Below are 21,109 nucleotides of genomic sequence, written 5' to 3' on the forward strand. Positions count from 1 at the left end.
AGCAAACGCTGCCAGAGTACACTGGCTTCCGTGGGAGTGACGTTTCCATAAACATAGTCTTGTAAACACTGAGTAACAGTTTAAACCAATCTGTGACAGAAGTATCTGGGGAGGAAGTTGGGGGAGGAAGTGAACCGCTCATACCCCCGTGTGCATTTGTGGTGGAGGTGGGGTGGTTTTTGAAGACAGCTGAATCCTCACCTTCCACAGTTGGACGTGGATAGATAATGTCTAAGACAGGAAAAGTACAGCAGCAGAACAGGAATAGTATTTTGAAATAATGACATAAAGACAAAAAGAAGCAGCTGAAACAGTTGAAAATGGGTGCCTCTGGTATCTGTGATTCAGAGATGGGGAAGCAACAAGGAAGACACGATTCAGAACTTGTGGCGGATGCAGTGAATTTTATTATTTGAATTCGGAAACTATGACTTTTCAGATTATCTTTCCTGTAGGGCATGTGGATATTCTGCTGGTAAGATCCTCATGACCATATTTCAGTACGATCTCAAAGGGAAAAAATTGTTCGCATATATATCAAAATTTTAGTAATGGCTGTGTAGAATTCCAAATATTTTTATAGTTTTTGTTTTCTGAACTCTCCAAACACCTTTCAATAGCATCCATTATACTTATAATAAGAAAAATGGATGAAAATTAGTATACAAATGAACGTCACATGATTACAACTACATAATGTCATTTAAAAGTACATAATATTAATCGCCAAGAAAAATAAGAAAATGTATCAAAATATGGTATGGCAGGAGTGGTTAATTTTTTTCTACTTCATTCTTGTCTATTATTCATTCAGCAATAGGAAAAAATATTCCTTTAGAATAAGCAAGCTTAGTCCAAAACTTCCTATTTTCCAAGTAAAAGAAAACACACCAGGTTCTGTAATTTTCAATATCTGATAAAAGACAACATTTCAGTCCTTCAGATATTAGAACTAGGGAGAAAAAACTTGAAGCTTGAATATGATCATTTTAGGACAATACAAAGTGATAGCAACCTACAGAGACGTTTCATAGTTTTGAATTTACTGCCCAGTAGGAGACAATGAAACTGAAAAATCTGGCTTGGTTTTGAAAAGGACAGTGATAGTCCTTCTGTTGATTCATTCAACAATTACTGTGTCTGTCACGTGCCAGGCACTGGGAATTCAGCAGGGGACTAAGTGCACGTCCCAGTGGAGTGCACGTTCTCGTGGGAGGAGAAGACAATACACAGACAGACAAATACACACGCAGAATGTCGACTGGTGTCAAGCGCTGTGGAACCAACAATGCAGGGAAAGGGACAGACCAGTGTCGGGTGGGGGTCTGTTCAGTGTAGGTACTTGGGGAGGGCTTCATGGATCAAGTCATCTGAGCAGAGCCCTGAGTGAACTGAGGGAGTGAACCAGGCAGCCATCCAGGAGGAGCATTCCAGACAGAGGCAACGGTACCTGGGAAGTGAGCGGTGGGAGCATTCAGCATATTCCAGGAAGAGAGAGGAGACCAGGGTGGTGGGTCCTAGTGAGCAACAGAGGAGGGGAATTTGGGATAAGATGCACAGGCAGGAGAAGGAAGCGGCGGTAGATAATACAAGGCTGGTTGGATCCTTGTGAAGATTTGGGATTTCCCTCTGAGTGAGATGAGAGGTCCTTAGAGAGTTTTCCAGGAGAGCAACACGTTCTGATTCACTCTGGCTGCTGTGTTGAGATGCAAAGAGACCAGGGTGGCAGTAGGCTGAGCAGCTGGGAGTCATGAAAGTAAAACTGAGTGAGTGCTGTTGGTGGGAGCAGTGGATGTATCGAGAAGGAGTTAGATTCTGGATCACTTTTAAAGATACAGCCAATGAGACTTGCTCATGGATGCAGTGTAAGGTGTGAGACAAAGGACTCCAAAGCAGGCATCAAGGCTTCTGACTTGAGCAACCCGAAGTCTGGCACAGTTATTCACTGAGATAACAAAGACTGAAGAAAGGGCAATTGGGTGGAGAAATATACTAATATTAATCTATTGTTAAATACAGTTAAGACTGCATATATGCATCTCTCTCTACATCTATCTGCTATTTCACAGTTAACACTCACGGGTCTCATTTGCTTTCTTTGGCTAAAGGATGCTAAGAATTCGGAGGGTATATCTCAAAGCCTGAGCTTGGCAACTTGCAGGGCAGGCAGCCAGGTCTCCCAGAAGAGTCACTTGGTATCCCTGGCAGAGAACAGTCGCTATGCAGGACCACTCACCTGCTTAGAACTTTTGGTGGGGGCTTATCCTGTGACCCTGGTCCCATTCAGCTGTGTGCTACCCACAGGCTTAACTTGTCTCTGTTCACCCAGTTTTGCTGTGTGTAGTGATCATTTGCTCTTAAAATTTATCCGACCTATGACCCTGACGCAGGTTGTGACAACAAATGTAATCGAGCAGCACTCCACGAAGCCTTCCCGGGACAGACCCCTCCCCTGTATCCTCGGCTGTAGCTCCCGTCTGAAGTACCTCATGTATATTTACTGAGTTTTTCAGATGCTTAAAACTACAACCAAAGGGAAGAAATTAACTACTTGATGACTGAGAACGCACAGCCCCCAGGCATTCTGGCGCCTAGGGGCTGATAGTGTTGATCGCTCTGATACCTCAGCATCAATCAACCAGAGACTTGTGCACGGGCTGATCACATACCCAGCGACCCCCTCCCACAGCTGGTCTTTAAATATGCTTTGCTGAAACCCTTCAGGGAGTTCCAAGTTTTCTTGGGAATGAGCCACCCTGTTCTGCCTGCTCAGCCCTGCAATAAACCTTTCTCTCTTCCAAACACCGATGTTTTGGTTTATTTGGCCTCACGGTGCATTGGGCACACGAATTTGCTTTCGGTCACACTAACAGTCTCTTAAAACAGCTTTTACAAATATTCCGGCAAACACTTACGGTGATTTTGTTCTATCTAAAATACTTAGAATTTGTGGACGATACAGCTGCTCGGAGGAGAATATTCCTAACCTAGTTTTCTGACTATGATTTATGGGTCAATAAACTCCTTCAACAATGGACTATAACATCCCTGACTGCAGGGGCCACTTACCATCACATGCTCAGTACTACAGAATGGACGGGCTTCCAGCCTCAGGTTGTTAAAAGTTAGGGTGACCCGCCTTCCCTCCTGTACAGTGATTCTCCACTCACACATCCAGCCATGAGGATTTGGGTTCAGGTAGTTGGGTGAAGTAAATGTTCCAGTAGGGCCCCGTAGATCCCCACCACACTCTGAAGGAGGGGTTAAAAAAAAAAAAAAAACAAGAAAACTCTCAATCCAATCAAAATGACCCTTCTATAAGGAATATTCTCAAAAGCAAACCTTTTTTTTTATTGTCCCACTAGACAAAATTATTGCTCTGATTTATCACTGTATGTATGTGAGGACTTACGGGGAACATTTGTATTCACCTTCTGTCTCTGATATTTAATGTTTAATATCTGCTTCCATGAACGATTGTTCACTGACAGCATTTTATCATCATGGCCCAAGAAATAGGAGAGACCAATGCATGTATGAAGAGTTAGAAAAAAAATCAGAAGGCTAAAGTAATCATCTAATTTTTTCAGACAAAATCTTCATGTCACCTCAGTCTATCGGGGAACGTGGACTGAAAATTCTGAGTGACTGGAGCACCGAGGATGGGCTCTCTTAAGGTGAGTAATGTAATACAGTTCTCATCACCTTATATTAGCATTAGCTCCTTTTCTTTGCAGCGTTAATCGAAGTTGTGATTTTTCACTTACTGGTGTGACTATTTGATTAATGTCGGCCTCTCCAGCAAACTATGAAGGTCCGAGAAGACAAGGGTTGTGGTGTTTTTGTGCAGCTAATGTAACACCAGTGCTTAGCAAGTGTCCACCTAGTGTAGATGCTCAATAATATAGATGTCTGAGTGTATCTATAAATAAGTATTATTTACTTTTAATGAAACAATGAACTTACCTTCCACGCTGGCATCAAACCGTAGTCTGAATCCTGAGGCAGTGAGAGAGCTGTCTGTGACAAATCTGACCAAAGCAACGTTGCCTGAAGTGTCTATGGTGTTGGGGATGGTGTCGCCACAGAATCTGCCCAGTAAATGACCTGTGAGAGTCAAATAATGAAGTAGGTACATGTCCAGCTGGTTGACTTCACTTAACCTCTACTTGAGGTGTTCCGCCCATACAAAGGATATAATAAAAGCTAAGACTCTGCCCAGGAAGAAGTGGTGACCTCTGTCAAGAGAAGCAGGTCAAACATGAATAAAAATCAATATATTCAGATAGATGCAGCCAATTAGGGCCAAGGGCGTCAGCACCAGGGGAAGACTTGCTCGCTTGGTGAGTGAAATGGTCTGAAGTAACAGTGACCAGCGTCCATCTCATCTTATTTCCAGGATCTATCACCCTTTCCTCTCCTGACCCTCCGGGATGCCCCCTGAATATCTGTGTGTGGCCCTGGAAGGTCTCCGCAGGGAGAGGCTGCCTTCCCCATACAGCGCTGTCTCCACGGGGTCCCTGTGAGAGAGGGGATGATGACCCTGGCTGATTAACAAGAGGAAGGGAAGTGCCAGGCTGCTGAAAGGCAGGGCACTTCTCCTATGCCACAGCTGGCTCCTTAATTCCAGGGACACAGTCTTACCACAGAACGATTTATGTTCCAAAACTGCTGCATTAATGCAAGGACATACCCCAGTATCTCTTTCTTTGTTCTCTTTTTCCCCCTGCAGTTTCTGTTTTAGCGATGAGCTCCACGGGAGGGACGAGCCCATAATAGAATAGAATAGCCCATAATAGAATAATTGGCATCACTGGAATGAAGACCATGATGGCAGAGCCTTCCAGTAAAAGACCCCGGGGCCCGGGACTGGGGGCTGGAACTGTCTGAACCAGCTACCTGGCTGACGTCTTCCTGCTCAAATGTTTTCTTCGCCTTCTTTCTCTGAGCAATAAAAGCAGCTCTTTTTTTCACTTTGTCCTTCTGCCTCTACTGAGAATTCTTTCTCAGCCAGTGGGCAAGGACCTACCTGCCTGATGGGCTTTCCAATGTGGGGGCCCCTCCGTCCGCTAACACCAGGATAAGCCATACAATGACACCTGGGGTTTGGACATCACTGTTTTATGGATAAGAGTCAGGGGAGAGAAAAGATGGCACCTGCCAGAGCAGATGGATCTGTACTTCTCTGCAAAAAAACCAGTCTTGCCTTTCTTGGAAGTGAGGAAATTTCAGAGGCTGAATGAGTGACATGTGAAAATAGACACTCCCTCAAAAGGCAGCAGACATAGTTCACTGACCAGAGGCATGGTTTTCCCAGATCTCCACAAAGTCTCTTTCACAGCCAGAGGAATTCTGAAGATTAAAGTCTTCAAAACGGAGGGTGAGATAATGTCCCGAGGGGCCCTGGAGACGCCAGTCACAGAATAAGTTGTCCGCATATGGAAGTGTTGGGTATCCGTTGCTTTCAATCACACCACTCTGCCCCGTCACTGTCCCCCCACACTGGGCTGGAAAAAACCAGAAGTATTCTATTACGGGGTTTAAAAAAAAAATAACTGTGTTACTGCACTAATGGGTTTCTTAGGGCCCTGAAAACTACTGTTCAATTATGTCTTATCAGCTGATGTGATAGCTGGATTGAATTTTATGCAATTTACCTCAGGCTGTAAAACGACCTGTGGTGTAGGTTGAATATCGTTACGACTAGGTTTTTCGAGTTTTGCCTGTTAAATGTATTTGGTGAGTGTTCAGACCCACCAGATACTAGATTCTGTGTACTTGTGACCACATGGTAGTGAATCTTCAATATGCCTATTAGTTGCTCTTTTTTACTGAAAAAAAAATCAAAACACTGAGTGAATGATTTGGCACTAGAGATTTAGGTAGAAAACTTCTCAATTATTTACTAATGTTGAGGTCAGAGTCACTGTTCTAAAAATAGTTATTTGATTACTAAGGAGTTTTACTATTTAGAGTCATGTATATTTCATGACAAGAAACCAGAATTTGATTTAACTGAATATGTTTTTTCACTAACAAGCTAGGGGAAAATACAAAATATTCAGGTTTACTAAAAAGAGTGTTTTAAAATGGAAATTACAGTAAAAATTATAATTGATAAATGACTGTGTAGTCTTAAACATTTACATGCTTTACTTATTCCTATCATCAAAATAATTGTTAAAATCAGGCAGATGGAAAGACTTCTTTAAAAAGACATGATTTTTTTTTTTAAGTTTTAATGTAATCATTCGGTCACTACTTTTCTTACTGAATATAAAGATGTTGTTACCTATAGAATACTTGGCCTTGAATCCCACATGAGTGGGGCTGTTGTCAGACCGGAATCTCAAATACATCACGTCTCCTGAGGACAACTGACTGGCAGGCAAAGATGTTCCACAAAACTTGGAAAGTACTGGTGCATTGGAATCAGCTCCATCTCGCAACTCAAGGTAACTGGACGTACAGCTAAAGTGGAAAGAGAATTCTGTTGAATTTATACAGCTGATTGCTTTGATGTATTCTGATAATAAAGACTCCACTAACTTTCTCCAAGGGCATTATTAAATCATCGTTTCGGTGGCGTGATGTACACAGCACAGCGTGGACACGATGACAGAGGCAGTGGAAGGGGCATGTCACTTCAGAATGCTGTGTATTTTTCCTAATCAGAATGCACCCCAGTTGGGAGCTCCAAAGGACGGGGTTTACGGGTACCAGAGTGAAGAATTATTTACTCACCTTCCATACCCTCTGCCAGTCTTAAAAATGTAAGAATCATTCTTAAATCAACCCCTAGGAATCTCAAAACCCCAAACATTTTGTTTCACATGATGATATGACACACTCCACATGACAAAGATGAACGCTTTCTTGACAGCTCTGCAGCTTGGGTTAATGGAGAGCCTCAGCCGGAACTTTCTGTGTCCATAAAAGGGGAAGTATTTACCCAATATTTCTTGAGAAAGCCAACCAGCAAATTAATGCTCAGTGAGGGGGAGAGTGGCATTACATCAGGCCCACAACTGGTTAAGCAAAAGCTCTTGGACCTAAGTTTTGCCCCATGCATGTATTCATGAAAATGTATACACACTTTTGTTTAATGAAGAGAAAAATACAGATTTTTTTTTCCTCAGTCTCCGTAATGAATCTATTTGTGTACAACACAGTAAAGACTGACTCTCAGGTTTGCAATCTTTAAAAATTCTTACTAAATGGAGATTGGGAAATTGCATTTCTATTTGCTTTAGTCCTGTTTCTGACACTGGTGGCCCCTGGTGCCACAAGTTTCCACTTGTTAAACAGATATTTTATCATGTATGACACTGAGTGTGATGCTGGGCAAATAAATACTCGTCTACCGTTGACTCTGTATTTTTCCTGTGGGAGGAAGAACGGATAACACAAATCACAAACAGCCGCCCTCAGTGTCTCTTGGAGGATGTGAATAGGGTCATGAGGAACAGTGTCTGTTTATACCATCTGCTCAGCTGACCGGAGGGTGGCTGGCAGGCTCAGTTTTCAGGCTCAAGGCATTAAGCATTTCCCTTCCCCATCCCTTGACTTCCTTTGCAGTATATGCTGCTCAGAAAAGAAGGAAATTGTTCTGAGACGTGATAGCTAAAAAGTACTAACTCTGGGGTAGGAGAAAAATTAAACAGAGGTGACCTACTTGGGGGACACTTCGATATTGAATTGGTCTTCAAACTGCAGTCTTAGGAGCTTTCCGGGAGGAGCAGCTAGGAGCCAAACGCAGTCGGCATGCTGGGGATAATGGTCCGGGTGGTTGGGGGAGGTCACATATCCAGAAGAATCCACATCATGGATGTAGATATTGCCCCCACAGGCTGTCAGGAAACACAGTTAAATCAGTCCACAGTCTGGAGAAAGAGGACACAGGCAACCACCACCTTCATTCTGAAAAGTCTCCTCATCTGTATTGCCAATCTCGATTTCCTTTCATCTGGAATTAACCTCCTTTTCTTTTTAAGCAAACACATTTTGAATTTGCTATCAAGGGGGCTACCACATGTGACTCTTTTTAATTTGCCAAACTATAGATTCTCGTTGGAAATCTCGCTCGTCCTTAAAGCCAACCAAATGACTGTGGTGCACGGTGTCTACAGTAGAACATCATGGACGTACCATGATGTATCCACCACTTCGACGAACATGGAAATGCACCAGCACTTATAACTGCCCACTGACCACTCAGGTCAACACAGTGATGTTTAAAAGACTCAGCAGATATACATTTGTACAACCCTGTGGGCGTTCACTCCTTATGTTTCTTCGGGATTTCGATGCATTTGAAGAGCAAGGGGTGAATGGCACAAGAGATTTTATTAGCCAGTTTTATCGAGAAGATAAAATGAGCTTTTAGTACTTTTTCTGAAAGACCAAAGTGTTATATAAAAATATTTTCCTTTTATCAATAAATTTATTTTTGCAATCTCAGCAAGCAAACCGAGCAAGAATAGCCTGGGCACTGACAATGCCAATGAAGTTAACCCGTTCAGTAACAGCCGCACAGATGCAGGATCTGCTGAAACCTGTGGACAGTTCTTCCCATTGTCATTCAGCCACTCATGGCCATATCCTGAACTGCGTCATTACCCGGAACTCCTTCATCTCTGAAACCCTGGACTGCAAGTTCCTTTGACTGTCTAACGCCCTCGTTCCTGGTCTTTTCCGTCAGACTCTTACCTGAGCACAGTCCCAGCTCCACAGTTGTACTCCATCCAAACCGTTCATGGAAATCGGTGCCACAACAAATGCACGTTCCCCACTTTCAGCGCAGCCCAGCAACCCCCCCATTCTGCCGTGTGGATGACAACAGCTGTCTGCCGTACAAGCCGGCTGCACTCCCCAAGCCCTTCCCTCTCCTCGCTCTCGCTCGTCGCAGCACACTGCTCCGAGTTCTCCTTAGAAAGGAGAAGTCAGATGAGAACTCCCTCAACTTTTCACCCCTTACACGTTACCACGCTTAACAAATTCACCTGCATCTCTACCCTCCTTTACACTTCCTGTATCTCTGGCCTGTCTCCCAGTCCACTCTGTCTCCACAGGGACTTGCTCTATTTACTCCTTCCATTTATCCTGCACTTTTAATCTCCCCACTGCCTTTCAGTTAACATCTCAGCGCCTTGTGGTGCCGCCCCCAGCACTGCGATGCCTGCCTGCTTCATCACCCCCTCCTGCATCTCTTCTCTCGCAGTAGCAAATTCTGGGGAATGCCTTATTATTGGATAACTATTGAGACTTTACATGCTGTCACATCTCATCTTCACTGATTGGCAAACCCCTGTCTCCTTCCCCTGGGCGGCTTCTCTGATCCATAGCTCCCAACAGACCCCTCCTTAGAGCACTCATCGTACCACATCCTAATGGTGCATTTGCTCGTCTGTCTCCTCCTCTGCATTGAACTCCCTGGCAGACCTGGTAGTTTGCAGTGTGTGAAGCACTCTGTAAGTGTTCGATTAATTAATGAAAAAGCTAATTAACCAGGTGAGAGAAAAGAAGCATCGAGCACAGGAACATAGAAGTCTCAACCAACCATTCTGAAGGAGTGGAGTATCTTTGGAGAACTCGGCTAATGTGATGCCAAAAGTTGTTCACTGTAGAACATGTGTCAAAAGCTGAGAAACAGGAGAGGTGTGGTGGAAAGACAGATGGAGAAGCAGAAGGCTGCCTGTAGGCAGGGAAAATCGTTGACTCAGAAAGCTGGGAAGAGCAAGAGTGATCATATCACAAGAAGTTTTGAAATCAAAAGACTTTTAAGTCTCATATTAAGGCAGAAAGATCAGGAGAAGGTAATGGCCATACCATTCTTGCGTGAATAGGAAGTCCACAAAGCAATGAAGAGATACAGTGTTTGCAAAGAGACCCTTAGTGTATATGAATCCCCACTAAATGTTAACTTTAAAAATAGAATTCAAGACTGACTGCATCCGGGTACAGATGGAAAAGTGGGGTTCCGTAGAGTGGGCTAAAGTCTGCTCACTAGACACAAGGCACTTAACTCTGTAAAGACTCAGTACCAGGGGAAATCCTTCCCATTCATAACATAGCAGCAAAACGCAGCACAGAGATAGAGAGGGACCAGAAACTCACGATCTATAAAGTAATGGTGCTGGTGTCACAAAGCTGTGTTGGTAAAGGCTCCTTCCAAGCACCAGAGCTCTGGTGCCGGGAAGTGATGAAAGTACATTCTTTGTCGTCATGGAATCCACTCAAGGTATTAGGTGATTTTCTGTGTCAGTTGCTGGAGACTTATTTCCTCTCCTTTCCCCAAACGAAGACGTTCTGCTGACATTTTAAATTCTTATATTTTGGAGAACATGCCATTAAACATATGGCTTCATTTAGGTTAATGTGTATTTTGAAATATATTCAGGAGTCTGAGATTGAGGTCATAGAATTATCCTGAAACCCAAATTATCTAATTTTCAAGGGATAAAGACTCTCTACTGACACCACTCTCCTTTTCCAAGCTATGCTTGTTTACTTATTTATTCAATTAAATATTATCTAAAATGTCACAAAAATTAAATCATTACCATAGAATTAAATATAATTACAAGAAAGTATAATGAAGTTAAAGGTAATTAAGTAAAGATCTACTGTAATATATAATTAAATGGGTAATAACAGAATCAGAAGATTATGTGTTCATTTAAAAAGAAGCATACAAATGATTACAAAACAATGTAATTATCATTCTTACAATGTTTCTGTAACTGAATGTAAACTTATCATTAAACATTTTGTAACAGAAAAGTCTAACGAATTTCAGGGGATCACCAAGATCAGCTCAAATTATACTCATGGAGACGTTCATTTTGTGCATTCTCTTGATATGTGGCCTTGGAAAAATCTAAGCCTCATCTTACTTATCTGGAGAATGGGGACAATGATATCTTCCTTAAAAAGTAGTCATGATGACATAGCAAATGTGTCAAGCATAAAGTAAGTACTCAATAATCAGTGTCTATTCTAATTAACATTATTACTCCTAGTTCAGAAAAAAATTTTTTCCATATTTTTTTCCCCAATCTAGTTAAACAAGGAAGACCAAGCAATTGCAGGGAAAGTACAGACATTATTCTCAGTGGTAATACTCACCTAAACTCTTTGCCTCATACGTGATCTTAAATCCTTGCCCTTCATTGCTACTGTCAGAAATAAACTGAACAAACATTTGATTGTCTGAGGTGAACAGAGTGGACAAAGGGCGATTGCCACAAAAACGACCATTTCCTCCATGGGGACCCAAGGGTGGAGAAGAGATGTCAGGTCCATTTTTTAGCTGGAAAGACAAATTAAAAACTGCATAATTTCCTTCATATTGATAAAGATGAGGTAGAGAAGTTCTATCAATTTATGTCCTAGGAGGAAAACCTCATTTTGCTTTCTCTCTCTCTCTCTCTCTTTTTTTTTAATCATTTGCAACAGTCTTTTATTAAGCACTTATTATAGGCCAGGCACTTGTCCAAATACGTTATGTACAGTATCTAATTTAACCTGAACGGCCCTTGAGATAGGTACTGTTATTACCACTTGTCTCATTTTGCTTTGTGAATGATGTGTGCTGAGAAAGGAATTTGGAAAACTAGCAAACACGCGGTCCACCAGAAATTGTCACAACATTGTATACTGACTATACTTCGATTAAAAAAAGAGAAAAGAGAAAAGTAGCAAGCAAGACCTACCACCAAGTAATCCCCTTGGTTGCAAGAAGAGTCTCTACTTGGAATCTGGAAGGGCTGCTCAAAGTGGACGGCGATGGTCAGACCACTCTGAACCTGCACGTGCCAGGAGCAGTTGAGGCTGGGTGTGTAGGTCTCTGGATACTTGGGTGATGTGATAATCCCTCTGTCTGCATGCAGATATCCACCACAACCTTCCCAGGAGGAAGCACAGATAGTTCGCTGAAATAACATTCACCACAGGGTTTTTATGCTTTTTCTGTTTTTCTTGAAAATTTTCAAAGCGTAGGCAATAGAAATGCGGGTTGAAACTCACTGGGACCAAAGTGCTGGAAACAATTGGCACAAGCACTGATGGAGCACACGCGACCAGGTACTCATTTTGTTTTTGTTACTAAGATTGGGATACAAAAGTCAGCCACAGAGATCAATCACTTACTTGCATGAAGCTTACTCTACAGGTGAGTAAGATACACACTAAACACATAAACCATATGTGAGACGGTGATAAGTTCTACAAAGAAAAATGAAAGGGGAGAGGGAGAATGGATCTCTGTTGCCTGGGGTAGTTAGAGAAGGCCGCATTGTTGGGGTAACGTCCGAGCAGAGAGTTGACTGAAATGGGGTATCAAGATGTATGAGAGTTTGAGAGAAGAGCACTGCAGTCCAGTAAACAGTTGGTGTAAAGGCTTGATGGGTGAGTGGTAGGTACATCAGAATGGAGCGGGCCAGAGGTAGCAGGGTAGGTCATGCAGGAAACTGAAAGGATTTATTTTGATAAAGAGGAAGATACTGAAGGGCTCTGAGCATCAGAATGGCATGATCTGACTTCGGTTTTAAAAGAATCAATCTGTCTGTAATACTTAAACTGTAAGGGAAGGGGGCATGGAAAAGCAAAAGCAAGCGGTCCAACAGGGGGTGATTTCTTGAGTCTAAGGAGGGATGACAGATGCCTGGACCAGGATGGCAGCAGTAGAAATGGTGAGAAGTGGTTGGCATCTAGATACACTGAGGGTAGGACCATTGCAATTTGTGGATGAATAGGATTTATGAAGCCAGAAGAGAAGAGTCACAGATGATGCCAACCTTTCTGGCTTAGAAAAACTAGAAGAATGTCCTTTCCACTTACTAGAATTGAGACGAGTGTGGAATGAGCAAGTTTGGTGGGATGGGGAGGTAAAACATGGTGGGAGTCAAGAGTTAGTTTCCCACATGTTAACCGTATACATCACGAGCTGTCACTGGTACATATGGGAGCTGTGGGAGAGGTTGGAGTCGAGAAGAGAGTGGGTGAAGTGGGCACTCTTTTGCCAGTTGTCAGGGACTGACCAGCTCATTAGTTCACATAAGTAGTTAAAATGCAGAGGTGGACATTTATCCTAAGTCTGTCTAATTTCAGAGCCCATTCTCTGAAACCACCATGCAGCTGGTCTCCCTTGACTGTGAGGAAAATCATTTATCTTCAATTGCTCTCTGCTCTGGAAAAAGCATACAGAATTGAGGAGAAAACATCAATTTTTAATGTCAAGATTGATAATCTACTTTAAAGTTGCATTTTTTTTCAGTTAAAAATATGAGAGTCTTCCACTATTTCCCATTCTGTGGGCTACTTCTTTAACTTTTATCCAGTTCGGGTTTAAAAATTATTATTGGACTTCACATTTTGTCGAGTTTTGAAAGTCTCAATCATTCTACCCCTGACAGCCCCCTATATATTGTGCACATTCTTGGACTCACCGAACTCATATTTCAAGAGCAACAAACTCTTCCTGCCAACCTTTAAATGAATAATTTCAACTAAGGGATTTATGAAGATGCCTCCTCTATTACTTTGACTTTTATTTCTCAGATGGAGGATAACTCTGACTTACTGCTCCTTTGATGCATTATGGGTGTGTACTGTCTTCTGGGTCCAGCCATCAGCTAGGCTGAAATATTGTTTTAAACATCTTACTCTTGCGCCTACTATAAATAGAAGATGTCCCACCCAGAGAACTGAAGGTGGAGGATCTTTCTGAACAATGTGGTCAGTTTTTTTGATTAGGACTCAGTATCTGATCTCAGGATAGCCATCCAACAGTGGGGCAAAGACCTGTGTGCTCTGACTTACTTATAACATGTGTCTTGGCATTGAGAAATCAGCAGAGTGTATTAGGTAGAGAGCAAGAGACGATGAGATGAGATGAGATGAGATGGGATGGGATGGGCTGGGATGAGATGAGATGAGATGAGATGGGATAAGAAGAGATGAGATGGGATGAATTAGAATAAACTATGACAACATATTACTCTTGTGAAAGGATGCATTAAAGCCCGCCCTGGTTATACTGAAGTCCGAGGTGAACTGGATCACCATGTACTCTCCAGTAGACCGGATGGGTCCAGGGATCTCTCTGCCACAAAGAACTGCTAGCTCCTGGGCCAAGCTATTGTCTCCTACAAAGAAAGGAAATATCAGTGTGAAAACACAATGTCTTAAGAATCTCTTCTACCATCATTTGCAACCCAGCCCAGGCGGCTCACACATTACTCTCAGAACACCACGTTGGTGGGAGACAGCACGATTATCAAATACAGAGACACTGTAGGGCTTACATCATTCTGGCTCCAGTTTGTAATGATGCCATCTGCCTTTTTCTTTACCTTTTTAATAACAACTTCTTTGCCAGTTCCCACTGCCTTTCCAAAAACAAAACAAAACAAAACAAAACAAAAAACGGCTGACAATTCTCCCTGGCACTAAAATTCAGAATGAATAGGACACGGGATTGGGAAGTAATTGAGGACCAGTGTTCATGTGTGCATTAGACACTGATCTAAACTATTCTGATTGCTTGACTGCTGAAGGTCAAGTATCTTAAAAAAAAAAAAAAAAGAAGTAGTTTGGTTCTTCAGCCTTAGTTCTAAGGTTATAAGGTCATTTGCCCAGAAGTGTGTCTTCACCTCCAAAGGGTTTTTCTTTTCTCTTTTTTCACTTATCATTTTTCTGTTCTTTGTTTTGCCATTAAAAGAGCACACTTCTGACCGTGTGTGGAGAATGAGAAAAGACACCGTCAGCAGTGTGCTGCTCCAGAGACACAAATGGGGGCTGTGTCACCCCGTGGCCCTTTTTTCTTTGGTTTCTCTTGATATAAATTTGGATCAAAACAACTGTCTCAGTCAAAGCCTGAATGGAGCAAAGGGGATTATAACAGACTTGGATTCCTTGGCAGGAAAAATATGTTTTTTTCCCCCTGAGGCAGAGAATTAATGAATTTCAAGCTTACAAAAACAAAAAACAAAAATAGAATATGAGACATGAGGAAATTTGCCCTTTCACTCAACCAGCAAAATGATTCCTTTTTGAAATTGACCACAACCTAAAACTAATTATTAACTAGTTTAGAAAACAAGTTGTCAAATGTAATGGCACAGCTACAAATACAAGACGCTTAGACAGGCATTCTTCGGAGGGCTTCTGACCCCTGAAAACTTCATTCTTTACAACTCAAAAGTCTATCTGTAACTCTTTTTGCATTTATTATCTCCATTATGCTCTTTTGTTACACCTTTCACCCCAAATCATTTCTGTGGACATTTTCTCTAATTAATCAGTGTCACAAAATTGTAAAGTTTATTATATGTTGTTATTTATTTCATATGTGTATATTTTATTCCTCAGTGATGGTTCCTCTGGGCAATGTGCTGATAGCTGATTGTTGATAGGAAAAAGTCAAGAGTTGTGGTTTACCATCTAGACATGTTTGTATGAGTGACTTGAATCTTTACTTAGTGCCCAGTCTCTACAGAAGGAAAACAAACACCTCTGCCATTTGATTTTTCTCACTATACTTAGTGGGGGCCTAGGGTTGATAGGATAAGGGAGACAAGAACTTACACATTAGCAACCTGTGGGCCAAAAGCAAACATGTTTATTTTGTCCAAAAAAAAATTGCTCTGAAGCATTTCTAATTAATTGACAAAATTGGAAATTCACAGAAAATTCCACACTTCTAGCATCTCTTGGGAAGTAAGATCCATAACACTAAGCCTGCATCCCTCGTAACGGCCCCTTTAATTCTGCTCTCTGGGTTAGCGCCTCACTGGGTGTTACCTGCTGTCCAGGTAGGCACTGAGGTTGCAGTATCTGTCACATAGAGTAGTGGTTCTCCAACTTAGAGACCATCAGCTGGAGGCAAGGACTAGAGTCAGGCGAGGGAGACCCTGACATTGGGGGCAAAATTTAAGGAGGTGCCAAAGACCTCAGAAATCGAGATAAAAATATTTTAGTGCAATATTTAAAAAATTGAAATTTAATGTAAAGTGAACAGAATTTAAAAATTTTTAAGAAAGACAGGATCTGACTCTACGCTTTCCCCAATCCTGCCTTGCCCTCTTACCCTCAAATCTTGGCCTTAACAGGAGACAGATCTGGGACCCATCCTGAGAATTTCTGGCTTAGTTGGCCTGGGGTGGGGCATAGAGCTTGCATTTCTAACAAGTTCCCAAGTGATGCTGATGCTGCTGGTCTGGGGACCACACTGTAAGAAGCACTGATTGGAGGGTATGGTCTCTCTGTTCTCCCCGATTCCATGCAAACTGAAGCAAGATATTCTGTGCATCTTGCATTTAAGCATTATTCATTTCCCTCACTTATTGCATAACAATACCACACCTGCGTATAGAGGGAAAGATGAAAAAATATTAGCCCTTAATTCTACCCATTCTGGCCTGAGATGCAGTAGACATAGAAAATTTAATACACTGCAATTATAAATACTTTTCACACTTGGATCTTAAAGCTATAGTTCTAAAATATCAAGCTTTTGAACAAGTAAGCAGCACCGACTAGTATTAAATATTGGAATTATATAATGTAATATAAATTCTATTAGAAAACTCAGACTATTATTTCCTACTTAAGCCACAGGTAACACTTCCTCTTGGGAACGGAATGCTCTCTCTGATACAGTGGGTAGCGTGTGGGTTATTTTGCTACAGGCAATTTAGTAGGTTCCTTACATTCTACAGAAATGGTGATCAGTTCTAATATTTGATGCTCTCATTGACCATAATATCTGTGAAATTCCACGCAAAATGGATGGAGGCAGGAAACAAGTATGATTTATAATCAAATGTAACTAAATATGCGTCAGGGTTGAAACTTGGTAGGTTTAGGTTGTATTTTGTTTTTTAAATGTTTCTCACCGTCTCTTATCACAAGTTTATCATAGTTGCATGTACTGTGAGATTCAATGTCCAGGGAAAGGATGTTGAGCTCCACAGTCGAATCAGGAGCCTGGATAAGCCACATACAGTCCATGCCATTGCTGTAGCTCTCAGGCCAGCCTGGTGAGTAAAGAAAGACTGGAGCATCTCCTGTCTGCAGGAACCCGCCACAAGCACCTGCAGAATGAAAAGCAACAGCTTTGAAATAACCTCTGGCAGAGAAGAAGGTAGCACTCTCACTTCAAACTTGCCATCCCGGGGGGACGGCATAGCTCAGTGGTAGCCTGCTTGCTTAGCATGCATCAAGGCCCTGGGTTCAATCCCCAGTACCTCCATCAAAAAGAAATAAACCCAATTACCTCCCTTGCAAGTATTAAAAAAAAATTATACAAACAAAGTCCCAGTCCTATAGTGATATGAAAAAACCATTTAAAACAATTTTCCCAAAGAAATTTTAAAAAATTATGTATGTATGTATGTATGTATGTATGTATGTATTTCTTGTCTCTTCTCCCTTCAATCCTTTATCATAGTGATCTCCGATCTTGTTATACAGAAGAATTGTTTTTCTGCTTAATGGAGGCGGTAGGGATTGAACCCAGGACCTTGGGCATGGCAAGCAAGCAGTCTACCATTGAGCTACACACCCCCCACCCCCAATCCCTACAAAGAAATTTATAAATATTTTCTTAAATCCACTGATTCAGACAGCAGTGATCTCCATAATTTTGAAAAAAAATCACCATAATTTTCCCACATAACCCAATTTTTAATGGGTGCTTCTTCTCTGTCAAGCATGAAGTTAAGTCCATGAAGGAGACCCTATTATTACTGTTACCAAGGTAGAACTTTCTTCACCTTTCTGGGGTACTTTAATCTTCACCGTTTTTAGCATAGCTATTCATCACGTCACTTATATTAGGCAATTCTAAAACAATTTTCAATTTGGTAAAGTGAAGCATTGGAAAAACACTCATGAGCTTATAATAACAACATCCTTTATTTTCTGGTTTTTTTCCCTAATAATAGCTTTGTTGAGCTACTATTCACTCACCACAAAATTTACCCTTTTAAACAGTATAGTTCAGTGATTTTTAGTATGTTGACAAGGTTCTGCATCGTCACTGCTATCTAACGTGAGGACACTCTCACCACCCTGACAGAAACCAGGTACTCCTTACCACTGACTCTCCGTTCTCCTCGCCTCCAGTCTATGCAAACCACTAGTCTACTTTCTGTCTGTATGGACTTGTCTATCCAGGACATTTCACATAAATATAATCATACAGTAAGTGGCCTTTTGTGGCTGGCTTCACTCACTTAGCATACTGTTCTGAGGTTCATCCACATTCTACAATCTGTCTGTCCTTCCTTCACTTTAAGGCAGAAGAATATTCCACTGTATGGATGTACCACCTTTAGTTTTTCCACTCAGCAGCTGTGTCACATTTGGGTTGTTTCTCCTTCTTCACCATTTATGACTAATATTTCTAGGAACATTCCTGTATAAATTTTTGTGTGGATGTATGCTTTCAATTCTCTTAAGTTTATAACTAGGAGTGGCATTGCTGGATCATACGGTAATTTGGTGTTTCCATTTTTGAGGACATGCCGAACTGTTTTTCAAAGTGGCCACACTATTTTATATTCCCTCCAGCAACGCACAAGGGTCCCAGTTTCTCCACTTCCCCGTCAACAACTGTTATTGCCTGTCTTATTGATGATAGCCATCTTACTATTAAATACATATTTTCTAGTACACCACTTTAATTTGTTTATTCTTTCATCATATTTTTTTTAGTTTTTTTCTCAGTGGTTGTTTAGAGGATTGCAATTAACATCTTAATTTAAGACAATGTAGTTTAGATTACTAGCAACTTAATTTTAGTAGATATACAGAACTTTGTTGTAATATAACTCCATTCCCACCCCCCCATCTTTTGTGGTATTATTGTCATAAAAATTATATATTTAAACATTATAAGACCATCAGCATAGTTTTATAATTATTGTTTTATGCAGTTGCCTTTAAATCAGATAGCAGAAGACAAGAACTACAGATGAAAATATGTTTACACTGCCTTTACAATTACTTATGTAATTTCTTTACTACCTACTGTCTCGCATTTCAGCCTGAAAGACTCCCTTTTGTATTTCTTACAGGGTAATAAATCTGTTAGAAAGGAGTTCTTTAATTTGTACTTAGTTTGGAGGATACATTTGTTGGTTATAGAATTCTTGATCAACAGCCTTTTTATTTTAGCACTTTGAATATGTGATCCCACTGATCTGACTTTCACGCTTTCTCATGAGAAATGAAATGTTGATTTTGTTGAGTGTCTTTTTACAGGATAAATCTTTTGTTTTTTTTTAATTTTTTTTAAATGAGTTATAGCCATTTTACAATGTTGTGTCAAATTCCAGTGTAGAGCACAATTTTTCAGTTATACCTGAACATGCATATATTCATTGTCCCATTTTTTTTTCACTGTGAGCTACCACAAGATCTTGTATATATTTCCCTGTGCTATACAGTATAATCGTGTTTATCTATTCTACATTTGAAATCCCAATTTGTCCCTTCCCACTGCCTGCCCCCTTGGCAACCACAAGTTTCTATTCTGTGTCTATGAGTCTGTTTCTGTTTTGTAATTTAGGATGTTTTTTTTTTTAGATTCCACATAGGAGCAATCTCATATGGTATTTTTCTTTCTCTTTCTGGCTTACTTCACTTAGAATGACATTCTCCAGAAACATCCATGTTGCTGCAGATAGCATTATGTTGTCAGTTTTTGTGGCTGAATAGTATTCCATTGTATAAATATACCATCTCTTCTTTATTCAGTCATCTGTCGATGGACATTTAGGCTGTTTCCATGTCTTGGCTATTGTAAAATAGTGCTGCTATGAACATTGGGGTGCAGGTGTCATTTTGAAGTAGAGTTCCTTCTGGATACATGCCCTGGAGCGGGACTGCTGAGTCATATGGTAAGTCTATTCCTAGTCTTTTGAGGAATCTCCATACTGTTTTCCACAGTGGCTGCACCAACCTGCATTCCCACCAGCAGTGTAAGAGGGTTCTCTTTTCTCCACAGCCTCTCCAGCATTTGTTATTTGTGAACTTTTGAATGATGGCCATTCTGACCGGTGTGAGGTGATACCTCATCGTAGTTTTGATTTGTATTTCTCTGATAATAGTGATACCAAGCATTTTTTTCATGTGCCTATTGGTCATTTGTATTTCTTCCTTGGAGAATTGATTGTTTAGGTCTTTTGCCAATTTTTGGACTGGGTTTTTTGGTTTTTTTCTTATTAAGTCGTTTGAGCTGCTTATATATTCTGGAGATCAAGCCTTTGTTGGTTTCATTTGCAAAAATTTTCTCCTATTCTGTACGTTGTTTTGTTTTACAAATGGTCTCCTTTGCTGTGCAGAAGCTTTTAAGTTTAATTAGGTCCCATTTGTTTATTCTTGCTTTTATTTCTATTGCTTGGGTAGACTGCCCTAGGAGAGCATTTTTTGAGATGTATGTCAGATAATGTTTTGCCTATATTTTCTTATAGGAGTTTTACTGTATCTTGTCTTATGTTTAAGTCTTTGATCCATTTTGAGTTGATTTTTGTGTATGGTGTAAGGGAGTGTTCTAGCTTCTTTTATTTAAATGCTGCTGTCCAGTTTTCCCAACATCATTTGCTGAAGAGACTGTCTTTATTGCATTGTATATTCTTGCCTCCTTTGTCAAAGATTAGTTAGCCAAAAGTTTGTGGGTTCATTTCTGGGCTCTCTATTCTGTTCCATTGGCCCACATGTCTGTTTTTGTACCAACACCATGCTGTCTTGATTACTGTAGCTCTGTAGTATTGTCTGAAGTCTGGGAGAGTTATTCCTCCAGCCTCTTTCTTTCTCTTCAGTAATGTTTTGGCAATTTTAGGTCTTTTGCGGTTCCCTATAAATTTTATTATGATTTATTCTAGTTCTGTGAAATATGTCCTGGGTAATTTGATAGGGATTGCATTAAGCCTGTAGATTGCCTTGGGCAGAATGACCATTTTAACAATATTGATTCTTCCAATCCAAGAGCATGGGATATCTTTCCATTTTTTTTAAGTCTTCTTTAATTTCTTTCATCAATGGCTTATAGTTTTCCATGTATAAGTCTTTCACCTCCTTGGTTAGATTTATTCCTAGGTAT

The 21,109-nt window shown here is 40.9% G+C and overlaps 1 protein-coding gene across 1 annotated transcript in view; it reads right to left on the reverse strand.

Moving 5' to 3' along the window:
* CUBN (cubilin) overlaps positions 1-21,109 on the reverse strand; it is a 266,340-nt gene that overhangs the window by 71,706 nt on the left and 173,525 nt on the right. The window contains exons 40-48 of the mRNA XM_072954876.1: positions 16,899-17,096; positions 14,001-14,147; positions 11,715-11,905; positions 11,128-11,311; positions 7,676-7,850; positions 6,293-6,471; positions 5,298-5,507; positions 3,967-4,107; positions 3,070-3,251 (exon numbers count right to left, since the gene is read on the reverse strand). Coding sequence (XP_072810977.1) covers positions 3,070-3,251; positions 3,967-4,107; positions 5,298-5,507; positions 6,293-6,471; positions 7,676-7,850; positions 11,128-11,311; positions 11,715-11,905; positions 14,001-14,147; positions 16,899-17,096 — 1,607 coding nt within the window. The remainder of the gene's footprint in view (positions 1-3,069; positions 3,252-3,966; positions 4,108-5,297; positions 5,508-6,292; positions 6,472-7,675; positions 7,851-11,127; positions 11,312-11,714; positions 11,906-14,000; positions 14,148-16,898; positions 17,097-21,109) is intronic.

Source organism: Vicugna pacos, chromosome 35 (assembly GCF_048564905.1).
Source record: "Vicugna pacos chromosome 35, VicPac4, whole genome shotgun sequence".
Classification (NCBI taxonomy): domain Eukaryota; kingdom Metazoa; phylum Chordata; class Mammalia; order Artiodactyla; family Camelidae; genus Vicugna; species Vicugna pacos.